At 34.2% G+C, this 24,726-nt stretch overlaps 1 protein-coding gene across 1 annotated transcript in view; it reads left to right on the forward strand.

Annotated features, from left to right (window-relative positions):
• LOC150100532 (uncharacterized protein CG43867-like) overlaps positions 1 to 24,726 on the forward strand; it is a 552,783-nt gene that overhangs the window by 39,744 nt on the left and 488,313 nt on the right. The window contains exon 3 of the mRNA XM_090402673.1: positions 11,623 to 11,706. Coding sequence (XP_090258799.1) covers positions 11,623 to 11,706 — 84 coding nt within the window. The remainder of the gene's footprint in view (positions 1 to 11,622; positions 11,707 to 24,726) is intronic.

Raw genomic sequence — 24,726 nt, forward strand, 5'->3', positions numbered from 1 at the left:
TGTAGTCTGCCCATTGTTATCTATCCATTACTGATTCTGTGTTTTATGGTTTCAAAATAATCTAGAGCTTCAGTGATCATCAACCCTAGGTAATTGAATTTCTTTACTTGTTCTATATTACTGTTTCCTATTTTCATTTGGATTGCTTCTCTTTATCTTCCTATTACCATTAGTTTTGTTTTACTAAAATTAATTTTCATATCATATTTGTTACTTGTTTGATGCAGCTTGTTCAGGATATTTTCTAATATTTCTTGGCTGGCTGTAGTGATTACTATGTCGTTAGCATACTTTAAATGTGTTATATTTCTTTCATTTACAGTTATGCTTTCACACATCTGTAGTCCTTCGTCTACTACTTCTTTTAGATACAGGTTAAATAAATATGATGATAATGGGCAGCCTTGCATAACTTCTTTTTTAATTGCTATTTGATCTGTTTCTAGGTTTTTGTATTTCACTACTGCTTGTGTTTCTGAATAGTAATTCTTGATACAATTTGATAGGTAGTTGTCAAACCCTCTGTTTCCTGGAATTTTAATGAGTTTGCTTCTGTTTATTGAGGCAAAAGCTTGTTTGAAGTCAATAAAACACCAGTAGAGTTTTTTATTTTTCTCTCTTATAAGATCTACTGATCTGTTTAATATGAAAATTGCATTTATTGTGCTTCTCCTATTTTTAAATCCTATTTGTTCTTCTTCCATATGTTCTTCATAGGAATATTTAACTCTGTTTTGGAGAATCCTGATAAATATTTTATAACAGTAGCTTAGAAAGTAATAGGTCTATAATTAGTGCAAGATCTGACATCTCCTTTTTTGTGGATGGGTATGATCTGACCTGTTCTCCATTTTGTTTGTAAATTTCCTTCCTTTAGTATTTTGTTGAATAGTTTCCTTAGGTAATTTATTATGCTTTCTCCCCCTTTTTCCAGAAGTTCTTTTTGAATAATTCTCTGTGTGGTGCTTTATCATTTTTCGTTTGTTTGATTGCTCAATGTATTTCTTCATTTAGGATGTCTTTTGCATCAGAAGTTTTTTCTGGGTTGAAGGCATCTCGATCTATATTTTCTTCAGCTGTGAATGTTCCTTTAGAATTATTAGTCCGTATTTCTTTTATTGTTTTGCTGCTATTTGTTGTAGTTCCATCCTTTTGCAATATTGAAATTGGGTTGGGTGAATATGTTCTAGTTATCTCTTTAACTATTTCATTAATGGTCTTGGAGTTATGTTTTTTGTATACTTCTTCACACATTCCTGCTTTTCCTTCTAGATATGTGATTTGTGCTGGTCTGCATTTTTTGTCTATTTCTTTTTTCAAATGCTTATATAATATTATATTTTCTTCATTATCTTCTTTTGAGAGGTTAGTTTTGGATATTCTTTTTCTTTCCCATAAGTCCAAAATCTCTAGTGTAAGCCAATCTTTATTTGCTTTTGTCTGGTAGTTGTGGTGTTTCTTTAATAATTTCTTTACTTTTTTTTTTTTTCCAAGACTCAGCATCAATACCATTTCTTACAATTTTCCAAACCTTACATAATTAGCAAACAACTAATTATTGTCAAAATGATTATAAATATGAATAAGTGTTGGTGGATAGGGAGATGAAGTTTAGGGAGCACATTGCAAAAGTGGCTAAATCAGCTCATCAACTCACTTGGTTGTTGATGAGTGAGTTGATGAGCAGAGACAAGCAAGTTATTGTACCTCTGTACTGAGCCTTGATAAGACCTCATCTCGACTACTGTGGCCTGATTTGATCACCTAGGTTTCTTCTTAATTGGGAGGAGGTGGAGAGGATCCAGAGGCGAGTGACCAAGATGATAGCAGGTCTATGGAATGAACCTTATGAAAACAGGTTGAAGATTTGTGGGTTGCAGAAATTAGTTGATAGACGGAAAAGGGGAGATATGATTGAGACATTCAAATTGCTAAAGGGTTTCTATAGGAATAATTCAGAGGATATTTTTGAGATCAGGACTGGTGGTGGGAGAACTAGGGGACCTATGGAAGCTGGGCAAGAGTGTGGTTAGCAGGGGTGTTAGAGCTGGGTTCTTTACTTTTAGAGTTGTAAATGAGTGGAATAAGCTGCCAGAGTCTGTTGTGGGTGCTATGACGGTGAGTAAGTTCAAGGCAAGGTATGATAGATACTGTGAGAATGTCGTATAGTTGTGTGGACATGATGTTTAGGGCCTACCTCGATGAGTCTAAAGACTCCCTGGAGTCGCCTGTAATAATAATAATATTATTATTACTATTAAAACAAATCCCATGGAGTCAACTTACTCATCATGAAAAGTCTCACTCAGCTTGCAGCATATCTGTCATAGTGAACCTTAAACTTACTCAGACTCCTAGCATTCACCACACATTACAGTATTGCATTCTACTCCCCTACCATCACCACTTTCTAGGTTAAATCTGTTCCTTACTCTCCTTTCAACCATAGCTTTACACAATTTCCAGGAATGGTCTCTTTGTCCCTCTTGATGTCTACCTTGTTTATAATCCCATATATGAGAAGCCAAAAAGCTACTCATATATGGAAATACAACTTCTGCAATACTTCAACCTTGGTATCACTTCTGGTCTGGCTCCCACTGATGAGACCTCAATAAAGTTTGAAACCAGTCTGGGTAGTGATCCTTCCCATAATGCTTAGCATTAAACATGTCCGTAAGGATATGTGCTTTGCATTAATGGATATTAAGGCAAGTGATGTGAAGTCATTAGTTTCTATATCTGAGTTGCCCAGTCCTGAAGTTACTTCAGGCACAAACTTGGAAAAACTTCCAAGGACTATAACAAGTAGAGCAGACATTGTAGCCTTGCAGGAGGATCTGAATAGACTATATGAGTGGGCAAATGATTGGAGGTATAAGTATAATGTTGCAAAGCGCAAGATCTTAAAAATTTGATAGGCAGGGTTGGGATGAAGAGTATACAATTAATGGTGAAATTTTGAAAGAGGTGGAGGAGATGAGAGATCTGTAGTGATGGTGGACAGAGGCTTGAAGTTTAGGGTTCATACTGCTAAAATTGTACAAACATCCCAATGGATTATGGCAATAATGAGAAGGTGGACATTGGCATGCAGAAGCAAAGAGGTTATGGATCACCTTTATAAGGCAACATATGAAACTACTGTACACAGATTTGGTCAGAAAAGTTTTAATAAGTTAGTGTCCAGGTCTGTAAAACATCAGATATGAATAGTGATTGAGGGAATGCAACTTACAGAATTTTGTGAATAGAAGTAGAGGGAATATGATTGAGACATATAAGTTGGTGAGTGGTTGTTACCAGATTAATGTGGAGAAGATATTTCATAGAGTAGAGGGATGCAAAGGTTGAACTATAGGCCATAAATGGAAGCTATATAAGGTGGGTGTGAGCAGGGTAATGAGAGGCAGGTTCTTTGCTTGAAGAGTTATTGGTGAGTGTGAAAACTGTGAATGGGTTCAAGGCATGGCTTGATCTTTTGTCATGAGAGAGTATAGATCTTCTGTGATGAATCGTTTGACTCCATGGAGGTCAGATAATAATAATGATAATAATAATAATTCTGATATCTTTTATCCATGTATTTATGGGTTATAATTTGAAATTTTTCGTAAATCTTTTCATTTCTTAATTTAGTAAATTTTGTTTGATTGACTATTTTTCTTTATGTTTTCATTTCTCATGTTGTATTTATCTTTTGTATCTTTGATGCTTCTATTCTTGTTTCACATGCATTCATCAGTATTGGTTGGGCAACTGAGTTATATATTCTTACTTCTGTTTCTTTTGTTATTTATTTTTCCATATAGCTGAATATAAACACCCTGATATTTTATTTACCTTCAGAGATTGTCGCTTTTTTACTTCATCACGGGTTATATTTTTTACTGTTTACATACCTAGGAATAACTGTAAATAACTGTTTACAGTTATTCCTAGGTATGTAAATTTCATTACTTGTTCCAGTATTTTCCCATTTAGTTATAATTTACATCTGATTGGTGTAATTGGTAATTACCATTTTTTTAAAATTTCTCTGTTGATATTATTAACATCCATGTAGTCAATGACTTATCAACAGAGATTCATACTCTGTCATGCATAAAGTTCATTGAACTTTGCCTTAAATCCATTCATGTTTATTGCATTCACCATGTTTTCATGCAATTCACCACTCACCAGTCACTCTCCATATTTGCATGTTAATGCTACTGCATAGCTGTTTGATTAGTTGCTTTTGGAGGTCGTCTTCTTTTTCTGCAAGTAATGTTATATCATCTATATATCCAACCAAATTAAATATTTCTTTTTTAATTTTTATTCCATTTAATTTCTGTTTCTTAAATTCTGTTATTTGTTAAATAAAAATGGAATTGAAGAATCACATTATCTGATAACTTTCTTTTTAGGAATTATTTGTGTATTTTTGTGATATCTTATTATGAATTCAGTTTTTGTGTATATATCTTTGATTATTTCTATGATTTGCAGTGGTATCTTTCTTAATGCTAGTACGTTCATGACATCCTTTAATTTGATTCTGTTGAAAGCTTTCTCTATGTCAACGAAACAGATAAATATCGGTTTGTTAAAATCTGTTTCTTTTTCTCTTATTTACTTTATAACAAATGTAGCATTAGTACATGATCATCCTTCATGGAATCCTTGTTGCTCATCATTATGATTTAGTCTTGATTCTGATTTATCTTTGATAATTCTTGTACATATTTGTAGAAAAGTATACAATAAGTTTATTCCTTGATAGATTTTGGGTTCAGATTTTGTTGTCTTTTAAAATATTGGTATAGTAATATTCATTCTCCATTCTTTGGGAATTTGTCTTTTCTCAAAGAGATATTTAATTCAATTTTTCACATTTTCAATAATTTCTTTACTTCCATATATTAACATTTGATCATAAATTCCATCAGTTCTGGGTGATTTCCCATTTCTCTATTTTGACATGACTGATTATATTAAATTATTATTTATTTCAATTTCATCTGTGTTTTCTGGCTATAGTATTTCAAACATTTTTATTTCTTCTTTGCCTTCATATAATTTGGTGAAATAGTTTTCCCATTGTCTTCTTTCTATGAGTAGTATATTTATTTATTCACAAATTTCTTTTTGTTGACTTTGGATCATTCTTCATACTTGTTTCTCTGCTCTGTAAAAGTCATAATCCAGTTGTTTAGAATAACCAGGATAGATTAGAATAAATAGGATAATGCACCATCTCATCGTTCGAACATTGTGAGACAGATTTTGAGCAAAAACCAAGTTTGTATGTTGGATCACTTGCCGTATTCAACTGATTTAGCACCCTGACTTCTTTCTCTTACCCCGACTTCATTTGCCAATGAAAGGAAAGCAATACGACACCATTGAAAACATTCAAGAGGCAGTAACCATGACCCTCAACAGTATCCCAAAAACCGATATAAAAAACTCATTTAACGAATTAATTGATCGTGCCGAATGCTGTATCAATGCTGAGGGAGAGTATATTGATTGAAATAAATGATTTGAATAATTATAATTGGCCTGTGTTTTATTTTCTATCAAAAGTTCAGTTTCTTTTTGGACAGAAAAAGTTTTCTCTATTTTTACAGAAATTTCTTCAGTTTCAGTTTTCATTCTTCAAGGCTATAGGCACTGATTATATTTAGAGTTTTATTTTGCAATTTTATTTTTATTCTTAGTATTCTTTCAGTTATGTAGTACCATTCTTTTATTTCATTTTTAAAATCTTCATGAATTATTATTCCTACACTACAGATTCCACTGAATAAAAAAAAAATGTGATAGTTATTTCTTTTTGTTTCTGATATGCGAGCTATTTTTATATTTTGCTCATCCAGTTTCATTTTTTATTGTTGTTTTTGATTTAAGGAATTAATGTTCAGCTTCCAGTTAATGGTTAATGTGTTTCATTTCCAGGGCCTTTTCTGTTTTTTCCTGGTCACATCCAGGGGGACAATCTGGCTGCATCTTGTATTGTTTCTATGAATGCTTAATTTTTACATCATGTAAGCTGTTGCTAACCCTACTTGTTGATCCTCCTTACTTTAATCAGGCATGTTGATGTAGCCTTTATACCTAGGGTGGCCCATCTGGTGGTTTACGTTACTGACATACACATCACTCATATTTCCCGTTCACTGTCCCACCATGTTGAGATAGCAGGTAGGATTGAGAGAGAGACATTCAAATGTATGGAGGTCAAACGTTTTGCAGTGTACTGCATAATTCAGAAGGCCTAATCAGAAGGTCAAATTCCAGATGATTGGAGTAATGCTCTCATAATTCCCATTTGCAGACAGGAGAATAACATTGAATGCAAGAATTATGGAGGAATTTCTCTACTAAGTGTTTCAGATAACAAGCATACATATTGAAAAGGTTAACAAAAATTGTAAAAGGAAAATTTGGAGAAGAACAAGCTGAATTTCAATTAAATAGGGGTTAGTAGAGGTTGTCAAGATCAGATTTTCACTTTACTGCAAATAGTTTGAAAATTGTGGGACTATAACAAGTATCTGTATTAAGTTTTATATATCTTGGAATAGCATACAACAAGGTGTCAAGAGAAAATCTTTTCAAAATGCTACAATTGTATGGGGTAAATGGAACATTATACAGAGCAACTATTTAAGTTGTAAGTCAGCAATTAGAATAATTAGTCAGCAGTGAAGGAAATACAGGAAGAGGGTTTCGATGTAAAATAAGGGTGTAAGATAAGGATGCACACTATCTCCACTCTTATTCAACATCTATGTGGATTGCATTAGAAAAGAAAGTGGCGTTAAGCTTTATATTAGAATCGGAGATATCAGACTTAGCTCTTTGCTTTATGCAGGTGATGTTATGCTCCTAAATACAAGTAAGTGTTGCAGTGTAAATGTTCAGGATTTTATAACTAAATTAATGAATAATAAATGTAAGAATGGATGTAACATTCAGTATGAAAATCAGCAATAATAAGATAAAACTATGAAAATAGGCAGAAACATAGAAAACTTGAACTGCATCCTCAATGGAGAACCTATAGAACAAGTGAAATATTTCAGTTATTTAGACATGGTTTTTAGTAAAGATGGCAAACTAAATATAGAAATAGACAAAAGATGAAAAGCTGGTGTGGTGAGGATCCAGTTGAATACATTTATATAGAATAAGAGACAGAAATCAGCCAAAACACTAAACTAGTAGTACACAAGACAATGCTCAATCCAGTTTTAAGTCATGGACTTGAAAGTTGGGTTAGAAATAAATCCTTTGATCAGAGACTCTACTGATATGAGAGTTCTGAGATAAAAGTCAGGTAAATGAATAGATGGCATCGGTGGGTGAATCATATTTTAAATGAAGATATTAGGAAAGAACTTGATATTGTTAGCATTCTGGAATGTGTGAGAAGAGCTAATCTTAGGTGGTATGGTTACTTAAATAGAATGGGAGAGAAAAGCTCATCAAAACAGGTGTTCGAAGACAAAATGGTACGGAAAAAGATCCAGAGGCAGCCGAAGATCTAGTTAAATTGATTCAGTCAGAAGTATCCTGGAATACAGATATGACAGTACTGGAGTGCTGACAAGTAATATCCTAATTTGGAGGAAGATTGTTGATAATAGATTAGTAATAATGTAAACTTAATCATTCAATTCTGTCAAAGTATCCTATACACTCCCCTTGAGAGTACAAACGAAAACTGATGATGATGAAGACTCCTTATATTGCCTTAGTCACTTTAATCCAGACTTTCTCAGAGTTTCTACATTACTATAGAAACTGTCAGTTGATTTGTATAAAGGAAATGGCTTCACAATGATATTGCTGGACTATGCAAAAGCCATCACAATATCACATGGAAATCTGTTACATAAATTGGAGCAAATAGGGATGGATACGAAGCTTGTGATATGAATAAGAAGATGCCTGATGAACAGACACCAAAGAGAAGTATGATATAGTGGAGTAGAATTTTAGAGAGGGCAGGTGACTAGTAGTGTTCCAGGACTCTGAGCATGGGATGTTATCTAATTTTTCATTAAAATGGTACAGGAAATGATTTCACAGGTTGGGAATATTCAATTGTTGCTGATTATGCAAAACTAATTAAAAAAATAATTAATAAGTGATGTAGAGATCCTGAAAGTGATTTGAATAGGCTGACAGAGTGGACAAAAGATAATGGTTCTTAGTTGATATGACATAGAGTGAAGATATGCTGCTTTATGTGCTTTGAGATAAAAAAATTCCAAACTGTGTATTAATTTGTTTGAAACTGGACTGCAAGAAATTAATAAGGCATAGATTTGGGAGTGATGGACAGGGAATTGAAGTTCAGAGGACGTACTACGAGCATTGCAGAATAGCTCACTGGATCACTTGGATGCTGAAGAATGCAGTGTCAGGTAATGATAAGGAGGATGATAAGTTCACTACTGTGAACTGATTTTGTAGCCATGGTTATTTAGATATGTTGCAGATGATCAGAGGCAAGTGACCAAAATTGTGACAAGTCTGTGGAGTGCTCCCTATAAGGACAGGCTGAAGGTTTAGATACAACTTATTTTAATTTTAATGGTATTCCGATGCCAAACAAAACTAAATCATAAAAGATTAAACAAGTTTATAAAATATTATTATTATAATTCAGACCCTAAAGTATACACTTGGTGGGGAAACTTTAAACTAGGTATAAGAGATGAGAGATCTGGGAGTGATGGTAGATAAGGAGATGAAATTCAGTACCCCACATTGTAAAAATTATGATATCATCACATCAGATAATGACAATCATGCTGAGGACTTTGATGTGTAGAAATAAAGAGGTTATGATTCCATCGTATAAGGCTTTGATTAGGCATCATATGGATTATTGTGCACAGATTTGATTACCAGGATTTCATGGTGATAAGAATATGTTAGAAAGGTTCCAGAGCAGATTCACTAAGCTGGTCAGTGGTCTTTGGAATGTGGAGTATGAAGACATTGAAACAATCTAAATTGCAAAGGTTCGTGAATAGGATGTTGAGAGGGGATGTGATTGAGACATATAAGTTAGTTAGGGTTGTTATCATGTTGATATGGAAGAAATGTTTCATAGAATGTGAGAGGAGTAGAATAAGAAGCCATTCCTGGAAACTGTACATGAAGTTGAAAGTTTATTTTTCACTTGGTTAGAGTATAATAAATTTAGTTTAATCCTTTATCCAAGTGTGAGCAAACAAAGTTTGTGCCTGAAGGTATCTTCAGGACTGGGGTAAGGTGGTACAACACTAGGGCACTCCTTGCAATGGTGGAGCAAGCTACCAACACTCCTATCTCAGTATCTCCCATAATGCAAAACACATCTCTGCGCAAACTTTGTTTGCTCACACTTGGATAAAGGATTAAACTAAATTTATTATACTGTACATGAAGGGTGTGTGCAAAGGAGTGAGGAGAAGGTTCTTTACAGGCGAGTGGAATTCATATTTCTCCATGTTTTTGCAACCTCCCAAGTCAAGACTGCATGAACATGCTCCTCGATTAGAGGCAACGTAGCTGCCTTGGTTATGGATGACTCTTCTAATCCTGTGACCAGATCCAATACCCTTATGCCCTGAGTTCCATCCAACACATTCAGCCTCAAGTAAAATAGCTCAAAAGATTACTTGGATGTTGAAAAACACATTAACAAGTCACGATGGGGAGGTTATTATCCCTCTGTATATACAGTTGCCTACTGTGCCCAGATTTGATCACCTGGATTTCTCAGGAATAAGGAGGTGGCTGAGAGGATTCAGAGATGAGTGACCAAGCTGGTGATAGATTTATAAAATGCTTCCTTTGAGGATAGGTTGAAGTTGTGTGGGTTGCAATGTTTAGTTGAGAGGCAGAAATTGGGACAAATTTTTCATAGAAATTTCTTGGCTAGAATAAGAAGCCATCCCTGGAAACTCTATAAGAAGGGTGTGTGCAGTGGACTGAGGAACAAGTTCTTTGCACAGAGAGAGAGAGTGGTTGGTGAATGGGGACACATTAAATCAGTTTAAAGCATGGTTGGATGAATTATGTGTGTGATGCTGCTACTCATCATGGGAGGTACATGCATCTCCCACAATGAGTCTCTGACTCCATGGAGGTCAGATGTTAATAATACTAATATACCCTCTACAAAATTGAAGACTTTTTTTTTAGCTACTGTTTAATGCTACTGTTCATCCATCTAACATTATCCTGCCTGATTAACAATCCTGACCTTTAGTATATTCCTGGAATGCTTTAGCATAGTTTTAGCTAATGCTTTAGCTAATCTCAGGTGGTATGGTCACTTAAACAGAATGGGCGAGGAAAGATTAGCAAAACAAGTGTTCTCTGCCAGGTTGGCAGGAAAACGACCCAGAGGAAGACCAAGATATACAGTAGGTGGATTGATATGGTACAAAGTGCCTTAGATGATGGAAATATGAGATCTGATAATGTTGGAGCCTTGACAAGTAACAGACTGATTTGGAGGAAAATTGTAGATTGGAAGTTAGTAATGATGTAAATTTTTCATGTAGTACTATCATATCCTGTACCCTTGAGGATACATGGCAGGAATTTGATGATAATGACCTTTAGTATACAATCTGATATTGCTTCCCCTAAGTAAATAGGTTTCCTCACCTCCCATGTACTACTAACACCAACCCCTTACAGGTTTGACTCCCTTTCCTGGCTGCTTTGGTCCTTGATTTTGTGACCAAATCCAATACTCTCATGTGCCGAGTTTTTCCATCACATGCTGCCTGAAGTAAATTCTCTCTTAGTAGGTAATATAAATTCCATTTCCTTCTTACCATGTGACCTTTCCTCCTTCCAATCTATATCTCCATAGTCGAAGTTTTATTTTGTCTTATTCTCCATAGTCGAAGTGTTATTTAGCCAACAATATATTTTGTCTTATTGAATCCAATAAGACATAATATATGGTTGGCTGCTACTACTGCTCAGTGGGTTCCAGGGATGATATGGAAGACATGCATCAGCCAATTAACATAATTAGTGCAGGTTAAGTAATTATTAGACTCAATCTTACAACCGACTGCCTCAAAAGAACTCTCATTAACCCACCTGTCCCCTAACCATAACTTGATAAATTTAAATATAGTTTGATATAATTATTACTCAAGTATTCAGTTTTCTGTTTATCTTAATAATCTGTTATTCGTTCTGTCCCCCCCCTCCCTTTCTCCCAGCCACCCAATACTTGTATACAATTTATCATACTGCAGTTTGTCAAATGACTTTGCAAAATCCTACTCTATTTTTTTAAATCCTTCTCTCTTTCTCTCTCTCTTTTTCTGTTGTGAAACTGAACATACTGTCCCCTTTTATTACTGCACTCAACCACCTAGATTGGAATTGCTGTTTTTTCCCCATGTGATTTTTTTAATGCGTATGGAAATTTGGTAAGCTGGTATGATCATTCTTTCATATGATTTATGTTATATACAATAAGTTTAAGATGAAATGCATAAAACCATTTAAACAATTGTTTAATTGGTTTTATGCATTACTGTATTGAATTATTTTCCATTTACTTAAAGGAAATAATCATCAATTTCTGTATGAACTTCACAGAAAAAACTCAGAATCAGTGATGCAAAGCAAGTAGAAGCAAAAGCTGCAAAAATAAAGGAGTGGGTGACTAACAAGCTTAAAGAGGTACATTTTTTAATCCTTTTTTTATATTTTGAGAACTGTGAGTTATAACTTCATCTGACCTCATCTGAATGGATATTTATCAGATTTGTTATAAGTTAATATTTCATATTGTTTTTTTTTTATTTTATTTTATTTTTTTAAAGTTGCAGTTTGGAAGTTTAAGGAATAAAAGCATAAAATTCCATTTAAAAGAACAATTTCATTTTCTACAGAATGATTGTAGCTTGCTAGACAGCAAGCTATGCAGTTTGAATATAAAATGCAAACTAAGGAATATAAATTCATAATGGTCCACCTTTACTGAAACAAACTCCACTCTTCTTTTTAAATAAAAAGAAATAAATATGATTTTTCTTTAGCAAAAATATATTTTTTTTGCAATTCTTTACTGCATGTTGTATTTTGAAGTTTATTTTTCAACAATTCTGGTTACAGATCCAATGTAAATTCAGTGCAATATTACTTCAGCAAAATGAATATTCTTAATTTACAACCAAACAGAAGGCAACCAGAAGGTTTTTTTTTTTTTTTTTAAATAAGCATTTGCTATTGGTATCAGTGTAATTCAATAACTAGTATTCCATTTATACTTGTATGATATCCATTTCATTTCCTAGTAGTGGCATATTTTGTTTTTTGTTATATCAGCTATGAAGATTCGAGATTGATAAAATTTTGAAATGACGGAATGAATTTCTTTGTCACAATCATTTGGATTTGAAATCTTTTGCTTTATTTCCAGTTTTTGCAAATAGTTATAAATAAATACTCTCATAGAACTCCCAACATGCATCATTCATTGTCTCTTTTGATTTTATGCAACACAAAAATCGAGAACCTTGTCTAATCTGGATATGAAAGATTCCCCTGGTCCTAATATCAATTAAAATAATGCTGTCAGGACTAAGTTGGTGAGATTTTTGTTTTTTCTCTATACTGTATAGGCAGAGAAGATGGGATGAGATAGAAACATTTCTATCACATCCCATGAAGGAAAGGATTTCTATCATATAATATAAGTGGAGTGCTTCAGGGTCTATACTGGGATCATTACTCTTTAATTTGTATATTAATGATATTGGGAAGGATTTAAGGGAGAATATTCAGTTGTTTGCTGATGATGCAAAACTGTAGAGGGCAGTAATTGAATCAAGGTAAAGTGGATATCATGCAGGATGATTTAAATAAATTGGCATTGTGGGCAAAGGATAATAATTGTCAATTTAATGTTGCAAAATGTAAGGTTATGAACTTCAAGTTGAAAAGGTTGCATACTGTACATCACATTCATGGCACTGGATTCCAGGAAATTGAATTGGGACTTGAGGGTAATGTTAGACAGAGTGTTGAAGTTCAGAGGGCATATTGCAGAAGTTGGTAAAATAGCTTAAAGGATTACTTGGATGTTGAAAAACACATTAACAAGTAAAGATTTGGAGGTTATTATCCCTCTATTTACAATTGACTATTGTGCACAGATTTGGTCACCTGAGTTTCTTGGGGATCAGGAGGTGGTGGAGAGAAAATTCAGAGATGAGTGACTAAGCTGTGACAGATTTGTGGAATGCTCCCTATGAGGATAGGTTGAAGGTGTGTGGATTGCAACATTTAGTTGAGAGGCAGAAATGGGGATATGATAGAAACTTGTAAGTTATTAAAGGAATCCTCATTATAAGATCGACACAATGGATTTTCAATACATGACGAATTGAGAGAGAACTTAAAGTCACCCTTGGAAGTTGTGTGAGAATGTGATTAATAAGGATGTGCAGACTAGATATTTTACTTGGAAAGTGTTAGGTGAGTCTGATAGATTACCAGAATTAGTTTGAGTGCCCTGACAGCGAATGAATTTAAGGAGAGTTATGATAGGTATTGTGCATAAAGGTTAGTGCCAGTCTTCCACGATGAGTTTTCTGACACCGTGGAGATACCTGTATAATAATAATAATAATTTAATTTGATTAGGTAACTTTACAAATTAATATGGAGGAAGATTATTAAAAAGTGCAAGTAGAGAAGAAGGTAGCTCTTCCTGGGAGTTATATTATTATTATTAGACACCTCCAGGGAGTCCAAAGCCTCATTGAGGGAGAGTGTGCCAACAGCATCGAACGATTGGTCCCCTTCCAACTACTAACTGCACGCAAACTTACTTAACTGAGCCATTAGTAGCAGAGGCTCTACCAATCAACCAACCTTTGCTGGCAAATATAAAGTATATATATATATATATATATATATATATATATATATATATATATATATATATATATATATATATATATATATATATATATATATATATATATAAAGGTACAATGATCAAGAGGAAATGAGAAGGAGAATTTTTACTTGGAGATGAGTGAATAAAATTCTTTGTTGCATCAATTCAATGATGTGAATATATAAATAATTAAATACAATACAACGGCACATTTCTAAATTGGACATTCCTCAGTTTGTCTTCTGATTATGTGCAGGTCTGTTAAATAATTGTGGTATTCATTTTATTACTAAGTTATCTTATTGCATTCACTTTCCTCATTTCTAAACAATGATGGAAAAGTCTATTAATAGTCATTCGAAGTTTTTCCACTCGGTTATACTATAAATTAAATATACCAAGAAATTATATATTTCGTTTTGCCCCTGAAGTATTTGCAGGACTGGGGCAACTCGTATATAGAAGCTAACGACTTCACGTCACTTGTCTTAGCATCCCATAATGCAAAGTACATATCCTCACAGACATGTATGATGCTATGCATTATGGGAAGGATTACTACCCAGACTGGTTTCGACCTTTATTGAGGTGAAAAAGTAAAGGGTTGCTCATCATAGGCTTAGAGTAGTGTGTATAGGGGCACAAGAGAGCCTGATAGTATTAGGAGAAAGAAAAGACAGATAGATAGCATGACAGATAGAGAAAAGGCCTCAGCTCTTTTATATCATCATACAGCAAAGTCTATCAGTTTTCCTTTTTCACCAATCTCATATAGATGAACAACCAAAAACCAGAAGACCAATTGAAACTGAAGTGCAAACATGTCTAGGTTAATTAACCCCATCTGAGTTAATTGGCTTGAGTTATTGGCCTTCTCTTCCTTGGATTGCTCTCCAGTCATCAATGCAATTGACTATAAGACCACATTGAATTAAGAGGATGGAACTATTTAAAAAACCTCTCATAGCAAGAATAGACAGAATTTTATCTCTTCCTGATGAATATTGCATAATGTGGGTGGTCTACACCATCTAGTCATAAATTTGATATCTCTTAGAATGCTTCTTTCTAAATACGAAAATCATCAGACTGAATGATAAAATTTGTATAATACAATATTATAAATCACTTGGATGTTTGCTGGTTTTCAAATCCATGTTTCTTTCTAATCTTCCATAAATGGTATTTTAATTTGTTAACACGTTCGCTGCCAACTACGAGTATACTCGTAGTTGGTAAACCAGCCACACAAGCCAGCTACGAGTATACTTGTATGACGCTTACCGCCAGCAACGAGATTACTGTACTGACCTTGAAGAAGTGAAAATGCTTGGCTTGTGGAGCTAGCATGAAAACTGTGTATTCTCATAGATGGTATATGCTCTGCACAAGCCAACTACGAGTATACTTGTATGACGCTTACTGCCGGCAACGAGATTACCGTACTGACCTTGAAGAAGTGAAATTGCTCGGCGCACGGGAACAGACTATGCCAAAGTAGCGTGGCAGCGAATGTGTTAATTATAAAAAGCAAAATTCTCTTCCCATTGCTGACAGGTGGTGGATATTGCAAAAAATGAACCTGTTCTGTTGTAAGTAATGGAATGCTCAACACATTACATAATCTGTTCCAAATATGGAGGGCAAGAGGGCAGCTGTAGAATGCATGTTCTACTGTTTCCAATCTATAACAGATGTCACAGATTGGATCTCCGATGTTAAAGTACCTCCATTTGATGGTATTGACTGGAAGGCGGCCATATGCAATTCTCCAAGCAAGATCCCTCCTGTTAGGGTGTCCTTGGAATTTTGTTGAGTTATGAAACAAAATATTGTTGTCAGTACCCAACTGTGAAAATTTGCAGCAAAAGAGAATAAAGATTTCTTTATACCAAATTTTACTTTTTTAATGGAAAGAATGTCAATTCCAGAGTGTTTTAGCAGTCTTAGAGTTAAGCACAGAGTGTTGTAGTATTCAGGAACAATCTCAGCTTTTGGACATTTTATAATCATTAACTCCAAATAGGGGAATATGAAAACCCAAGTAGTTTCAGAGAAGATCTGCACATGTGTGATTAGTCTGCATATTTTATGGATTTTAGAAGCTGTATTGCAATTTTTTAAGAATTAGACCATCAGGTCCTGGGGATTTTCTTGTCTGGCATTCTTTATAGGCTGTGGTAACTTCAGATGCTGCAATGGGCCTGTCAAGCCCATCTTGGATATGAACTGGAAAGCCATTAATGTTATAATTTCCAACAGTACTATTGTCTTCAAACAGATTTTTGTAGTGTTTGTGAAAGGAATCAAGGATGTCTTGAGTGGTAGACATGTCTTCTCCATCAATGCAGATTTGAGTGATAATCCTTTCTTTGCAAAATTTAGTGAATTGTCTATTGAAGAATACAGCTGAAGGGTTATCTGCTAAGTGCTGCTGTATTCTTATCTTAAAATTTCTTTCTTCTACTTGTTTCTGCCTTTCCACTTCTATCTCTATGTTAATGTTTGTAATGATGTTGTTACATTCTATACCATTGCAATAGTTTGTTATGAACCAGCTTTTCTCTGTATACAGGTCTTTCAACTTTTTCCTTTTGAGGAAAGCCTTTTCCTTTCCCCCATTCCATCATATTCTGCTTTACTGCTTGTTTGAATTTTAACCACATATCCCAATTCCAGGTAACATTATTAACATTATGAACAGAGAGTTTAGAATGTAGTTGAAAAGATCAACAGAAAATCTGGTGGAAGTCTCCATGGTCCAGAAGAGATTTCTATTTTTTCCATGCAGTGGGACTTAAGTAGAACTGGATTATGATCTGACATGTTGATGTCAAGATGTTTTATTTGAATTATCCTATTTATAAGGGAAGAAGAGATATAAATTCGATCAATACGAGTACCAATACCTTGATTCATATATGTGTATGCCTGGAGATTAGGATTGCAAATCCTCTCCGTATGTCTACTAGCTGAGTGTTGTCGAGATATGTTTTTAACTGTGCATATCCCACTTTTTCATTCCTGGGGTGTCCTCCTATTTTGTCTAATGTGGGGTTTTTCAATACAATTCCAGTCTTCAGCTCCTATGATGTAGTGGGCACCATATAAATATGGCTCCAATTCCTGGAAGAATTTTAGTCTAACTGTTCCATTTAATGGAGCATAAACATTTATGAACCTTATTACACATCCACAATATTTCCAGTCTATTGCCAAGATTCTCCTTTCTGCATCCCTTTGGATATTACAGAATGACCCAAGGAAGGGGGCAAGAATAAGAACTCCTATTCCAGCCCTGTTAAATCTTCAGATTTAACAGGGCTGGAACATGAGTTCTTTTTTCAAAGTTCCAATAAGAAAGAAGTAGATATCTATCTGTTAAACTTTTTATATCTTTATATTTTCAAAAGTATATTTCTTAAAGAAACAAAAACCTGATATTAGCGTAGCATAAGTTTCCATATAGTTTCTTGTTTAATTTGCCTGTGGAATCCTTGTACATTTAATGAGGCAATGCAGAAAAGAGATGCTGTGATTAATAAAGTGTCACTGGTATGTCTTTAACTTCTAAATTTTGGATGAACCCAATGAAGTCTTCAATCTGTGAAGGAGCAATTGTGTAGCCTGCTTCTTTTAAACTGTTTTCAAGTTTTTTACAGTTGCTTTTCATTATTTCAATTTCATGCCTGTTGTTCTTGATTTGGTCACTAGTTATTTTCTTTTCACGTAGATGATAATTGTACTGAGAAAACTTTGAATCAGTAAACTTTATTATATTTTCTTTAATTGTATCTCTCGTTTTCCCTTTATTATCATGAGTTGGTTCTTCATAATTCATACACTCTTCTGAGCCTGAAGAGTTTCATTTGATGATCCACAGCCTTCTCCATCTTTATATTTTTTATTATTTCTTTTTCTTTTAGATGTAGTTCTTCTTTTTTGTTTATCCTTAATTTTTTTTATTAATTCATCTTTCCTTTTTGATGATCTTGTCTGCATATTCAGTTTTTTCAGTTGTCTTGCTTGCTTTTCTGTTTCTTCTCCAGTTTCTCCTTGTGGAACGGTTTCATGATTTGCATTTCGTTTTGTACCTGTTCAGTTGTTACACTAGGTTCATTATTGGTAATTTCCAACAGTATTTGACTGGAAAAGTGGCTCCTGCAGTTCTGGAATTTTAGAGCTAATTTCTAGCTGATTTGGTTGTGCACTTTTTGTGATTTTACCAAGCGTGGTTTGTTTAAAAGCGTCATCTGAATTGGAAGATCCAGGAACTCTTCATTAAGTCTCTCTGATATATACGGTATTCTACCAATTGGCTCTACCAATGCTTCCACTCTTTTGGCGAAAGTTCTAATAAGAAAGGTATTAATGCGGTGTTCAGAACTTTCTCATTTTTGACACGGTTTGAGACATTGATTAGCAATATGTCTGATCTCCATGCAGTTGAAGCATTTAGATTTAGGGCAGTTACCACCTACGTGATCATACGAACCACAACGCAGGCACTGCTGTTGTACTCTGGGATAGTTTACCATTACTTGGGTTGTATCGATGTTGACAAAATTTGGTACGGGTGTCTTCATATTCATTGTGAAGGTGACATTACCAGAAAACCAATTTGGATCTTCACCTGATAAGCCCATTCGTATATTACTAATTTTTCCCCATTTCAAAAATGTCTGTATAAGAATTTCCTTACTGTTCTCTATATATTCCATTGGAAATCTTTCTTTTACTGTTTTTACCTGGCTCCTGACCATTACAGGAATCACTGTGCTACCTTCGAAAGTAAAACCCTGTAAGAGTTTGTCCCTTGTTTCTACATCTTTAACTACAATTAAATATTTCCCTCCACCGTAAGGGGTGAAAGAATAAATCTTATTTGCGCTGACCATCCCTTTTAAAACCTTAGTTACTCATCTTGCTTATTCACATCAGGGAATTTCAATTCCTAGAGTTCGCACCCTTGCAGGAATTGGTACCATTATCTCAGGTGGGGAAAAGACTTATAACCTCTGCATTTGAATATAAGACGGAAAAAAAAACCTTTCAGTCGTAAGACTGAGAATTAAATAATCCAGTGATACAGATATAATTCTACACCATCAACAAATGCTTTATTTGAGCTACTATAAAATGGCAAACATAATACCACCAAAAGTAATCCTATAATGCAGATATTAACTTCATTACCAGCAATCCTAATATTTATTTAAAAAATTAAAAAAAAAACTGTGCTAGTGGTGATTTAGTCCCCACTAGCACCAGTAACTAAAATCCAAGTGAAAAGCAAATGAAAGAAGCCAAATTACTTGTTGAAAACCAAGATCTCGTCGGTGGGAGCCAGACCAGAAGTGATACTAAGGTCGAAGTAATGCAGAAGTTATATTTTCATATACGAGTAGCCAAAAGGTGTCACAACTTATTATTAAATTACTCTGGATTAGAGATAGCGCTTGGAAGTTTTTCCACTTGGTTATACTATAAATTACCATATTTTTCCGTGTATAAGACGATACTTTTTTCTAAAATTTTTAGACCATAAATTGGGGGTCATCTTATACACAAGGGGTGGGGGAGAACAGTTAAGAGACCCACAGTTGCCATGATGAAACTGCTGGTACCTTGTCTCCGCAAACAGGCTTCTGCCACTCACTAGCCTTTGTTAACTCTGTCGATTGACGTCATTAATGGCTGCTTCTAAATAAATCAATCAGAACTCTGAAAGCATTCATACATCTGCAACTCATTGGTGGGGTAAGTTAATGCATTAACAATATTTTGAGCACTAGCCCATAAAAATGTCTGAAAATAAAAAACGATTGTCATATTCTTCAAAATTCAAGTTAAAAGTCATCAATTATGCAAAAAAACATGGAAATAAAGTTTTGGGGAGAGTTTGGACCTCCTCCCACTGAGTGTATTATTAGACAGTGGAGATGTTTAAAATATTGATTTCTTAATTTTGGGTTTGAAAAAGTATGGTTCGTCTTATACATGGAAAAATCTGGTGAATTTACCAAGAAATTATATCATCATCATCAAATTCCTGCCATATACCCTCAAGTGGTGTACAGGATATGGTAGTACTACATGAAAAATTTACATCATTACTAACTTGCTGTCTACAATTTTCCTCCAAATCAGTCTGTCTTGACATATCAGATCTTATATTTCTATCTTCTAAGGCACTTTTTACCATATCAATTCACCTATATCTTGGTCTTACTCTGGGTCTTTTTTCTGCCAACCTGGCAGAGAACACTTTTTTTGCTAATCTTTCATCACCCATTTTGTTTAAGTGACCATACCACCTGAGATTAATCCTGCTAACTAACACATTCCTGGATGCTGACAATGTCAAGTTCTTTCCTAATATCCTCGTTTTTAGTACGATATTGCCATTGATGCCATCTGCTCATGCCCCTATCTTTCTCAGGACTCTCATATCTGCAGTCTCTAGTCTTTGGTCAAATGTTTTACTTTGATCCTGTTCTCAGATCCATAAGTAAAAATTAGTTTGCGCACTGTTTTGTATACAGCTAATTTAGTGTTTTGACTAATTTCTCTCTTACTCCATATAAATTTATTCAGTTGACTTCCTATCATACCAGCTTTGTTGATTCTGTTGTTTATTTTCATTTTTTTTACCATCTTTACTAAAAATTGTGACTAAGTAACTGAAATGTTTTACTTGTTTTATAGGTTCTCCATTCACGATGTTGATATTTTCAATGCTTGTGCCTATTTTCTTTGTCTTTGTCTTGTTATTGCTGGCCTTCAGTGTAGCAGATTTATTTAAAAGTATAACATCATCTGCATAAAGCAAAGAGCTGACAATTAACATCTCCAATTTGATATCAGGTTTAATACCACTTTCCTTCATAATGTGATCTATATAGATAATGAATAACAGAGTGGATAATGTACATCCTTTTTTGACACCAGATTTAATATTAAACCATCTTTCTGTACTTCCTTCAATTCTAACTGTTGACTTATAACTCAAATAAAGACTAAGTATTGCTTGATATAATGCTCCATTGATACCATATAATCAGGGTTTGCACCGCCTGGGTGCAAAATTTTTGTGTCCCCTTTCCATTAAAAATTAAAAGATTCTGAAGTAAAATAACACGTTATGAATCATTTTATTATATTGCACATTAAGAGGAATGTATATTAAAATAAAGAAAAAAACACAAATAGTAAAAACCCTTATTTTTATTCATTTGCTACTGAGATGTTCTTCTATTTCTTTCATATTTTTTATGAACGTATTCAATTATACTGCCCCTAAATTGTGCTGCCCGGCTTCATTGCACCCCTGTATGGAATGGGCCTGCATATAACTGAAGCGTTTTGAATAGCTTCTCTCTTGGCACCTTGTCATATGCCTTTTTCAGATTTACAAAACTTGAATACAGATCTTTGTTATATTCAGATGCTTTCTCGACTATTTGTCGTCAATTGAAATTCTGATCCTGACAGCCTCTATTTGGCCTGAATCCAGCTTGTTCTTCACCAAGCTTTTCTTCCACAATCCTTCTCAACCGTTGCTCAAGTATACTTGCGTAAATCTTACCAGGTAAGATTTCACTTACTCAGTACAGAAATACCTCTAATTCTCACATTCAGTTGTATTTCCATTTTTATATATGGGTACTCTGAGAGCTCTACTCTAATCATCCAGAATTCAACCCTCTGTTCAGGCCTTCTGAACTATGCAATGCAGCCACTGTAAGACTTTTATACCTCCGTACTTGAGCATTTCTGGTCGAATATCATCTACTCCTGCCTTTCCACATTTCAGGCATTTGAGGGCTTTCTCTACTTCAAGTATGGATATGTATTCCTGACTGCATCCCTGTTGAGTGTTTTTTACCACTGTGCTATCACTGTTTGCTTCATTTAGCAATTTTTCAAACTAATTACTCTGTTCTTCAAGGATATCTTTTTCTCCCGTTTTCATGTCACCTTTATCATCTCTAATTCCTTTTACAGTACTCTTTCCTCCATTTCTGAGCTTCTTCAACAGCCTCCAGAATATATTGCCATCTTCCTGATATTTATTTTCTATGTTCTTACCAAAGTCTTCCCATGACTTTTGTTTAGTTAGTTTTTCAGTGTTGAGATTTATTACATTTGTCTCTGTGTTCTCTAAAAGCACAAGTTGACTTATTTGTCAGCAACTTTTGATATGCTTTCTTCTTTTTTTCTTCTTCTTTTTTCTTCTTTCTTCTTCACTGCCACTTTAACTTCCTGTGTCCACCATGGAATTCTGACTTTTCTATCCTTACAGACAACCTCATGACATGCCTCTCTGGTCGAATCAATGAGTGTTTTCTTCAGGGCCTGCCACTGATCTCCAAGGTTTGGTTCCTGTTCACAAACTCTTTCATTTTTTCTTGAATAATGTTTGTTTATTTTAGTCTACAGTTCACATCTGAGAACTGCTCAACTTTTATTCGCTTTAAAATTTCTTACATGTTCTTCTTTTCAATATGAGATTCAATTTTATTCTTCTCGAGACTAAATAGTGATCACTTCCAATTTCAAATCCTCTGTACACTCTGGTGTCCTGCACCAGGGAGAAAACATCACTATTGACAATAATATAATCAATGAGAATTTTCTTTTTCCTTGCCTCTTCTCTCCATGTGAATTTGTGCACATTTTTATGTTGGAACATGGTGTTAGTAATAACCAGTCCATGTCTTGAGCAGAAATCCAACAGGTATTTACCATTATTATTAGCTTTTCTCTTTTCTCCAAATTTTCCAAAGAAATTATATACAGGTACCCCTTGTATAATGCAGTACTTATACAACTCAATTTCGATATAATGCAGTCTACACATTGTAGTAACTCTTGTTCAACGCTGTGTCGATATAACATGATCTACAAATCTTTAACCCTTTATCTTTTCATATATTTTTCACCAAGCGACTTAAAAATCAAATTTATCTTAATTAAATTTGATCTGTCTGTTTCGCACGTGTAGTTATAAGTAACAAATTAATATTAGGGGAAATACTCTTAAGCACACACACATACGTCAATTGTTTACTGTATAAAGTGTTTATTGTCGAAAATTGTCTTTGTTTTCTGCCAGGAGAGTGCATTAAAAATCATAAGCTTGTTAATATCAAGCTGAGCACCTTATTTTCTGATGTGTTACATACAATATGTAATGTGTTTTTTTTATGTAAAAATAATTATTTTTATTGTAATGACCACTTAGAGGGCTTTTATGATATGGCTGAAAACGAAATTAGTGAATTAAGTAATGGGGAAATAGATTTAAATTAGGAGGAACTGGTTCAATTAATAGATGATGTCAAACCAAAAGACAAGGAAAGTTCTGCCGAAGATTCTGATTGTGATGAATGTGTGTTAAAGAATTCAGTTTAAAGAAATTAGCAGAAGGATTGGACTTGGCAAGAAAGTTAGGAAGTTATTTTACAGATAATAATCCCTTAATGGAGCACTCCGAAAAATTCATGAGACAATTGGATATTTGTTTAACTCCATATTATTATGAACTTAATAAAAAATTTCAGCATAGTGGTAAGCAAGGTCTTATTACTGACTTCTTGATAACTAAACCAGCCCAAGTGTGAATGAGAATTATACAAATGATGTCCAAGAGATTTCAAGTGGTGATGACGACGATGTCCGACCACTCATAAATAAAGAACATCTATGAAATGTTCGTTTTGAAGACAGTGATGACGATCAAAATATACACATTATTTTATTTTGCCTAAAACATTTATGCATTATGTGCAATGAAGTTTACATGCAATTTGTAATTTCATAAGTTTATACTATGTATTTGTTTCATAGTTTATATGCTGTCTTAACTTGCATGAATTATCTGAATTAAATAAAAATATTTTTTTGTTGGGTATGTCGTTGTTTATATAATTAAAAAAAAAATTTTGGAACATAACCCTACTTTTTCTACGTGATCTGAGTCTCGCATAACGTGACTTATATAACGCAGCATTTCTATGGAACTTAACATCCGCGTTACACGAGGGTTACCTGTACTTGGTTTAATCCTTTATACAAGTGTAAGCAAAGAAAGTTTGCACCTGAAGTATTTTACTAAGGCAAGTGATGTGAAGTCATTAACTTCTGTATGCGAGTTGTCCCAGTCCTGAAAATACTTGAGGCACAAACTTTGTTTGCTTACACTTGGCTTGGATGAAGGATTAAACCAGGTATATAGTTTCTTGGTAATAATGTGTGACACCTTTTGGCTACTCGTATATGAAAATATAACTTTTGTGTTGCTTCAACCCTAGTATCACCTATGGGTCTGGCTCTCACTGATGAGACCTCAATAAAGGTCTGGGTAGTGACCTTTCCTGTAATGCATAGCATTATACATATCTGTGAGGATATGTGCTTTGCATTATGGAATGCTAAGGCAAGTGATGTGAAGTCATTAGCTTCTATATACGAATTGTCCAAGTTCTGAAAATACTTCAGGTGCAAACTTTGTTTGCTTACACTCGGATAAAGGATTAAACCAAGTATATAATTTTTTGGTATATTTAATCTATTAATAGCCAGCTTCTACGCTATCTGAAAACAAACCCCGTTAATGATTTAACAATCATTGGTATGATTCAGTCACTGTTGGTTTACTGAGGATGCTAGTAATAAGATAATCTTATATCACTATCATACTTAACAACCCTTGAGGATACATATCAGGAATATGATAATTATGATGGAGTTGGTACAAACTCAAGTAGTTTCTCTTCACATTGCGAAGG

This window comes from Typopeltis vanoorti, chromosome 13 (assembly GCF_054136105.1).
Source record: "Typopeltis vanoorti isolate ZY-2024b chromosome 13, IOZ_Tvanoo_1.0, whole genome shotgun sequence".
Classification (NCBI taxonomy): Eukaryota; Metazoa; Arthropoda; class Arachnida; order Uropygi; family Thelyphonidae; genus Typopeltis; species Typopeltis vanoorti.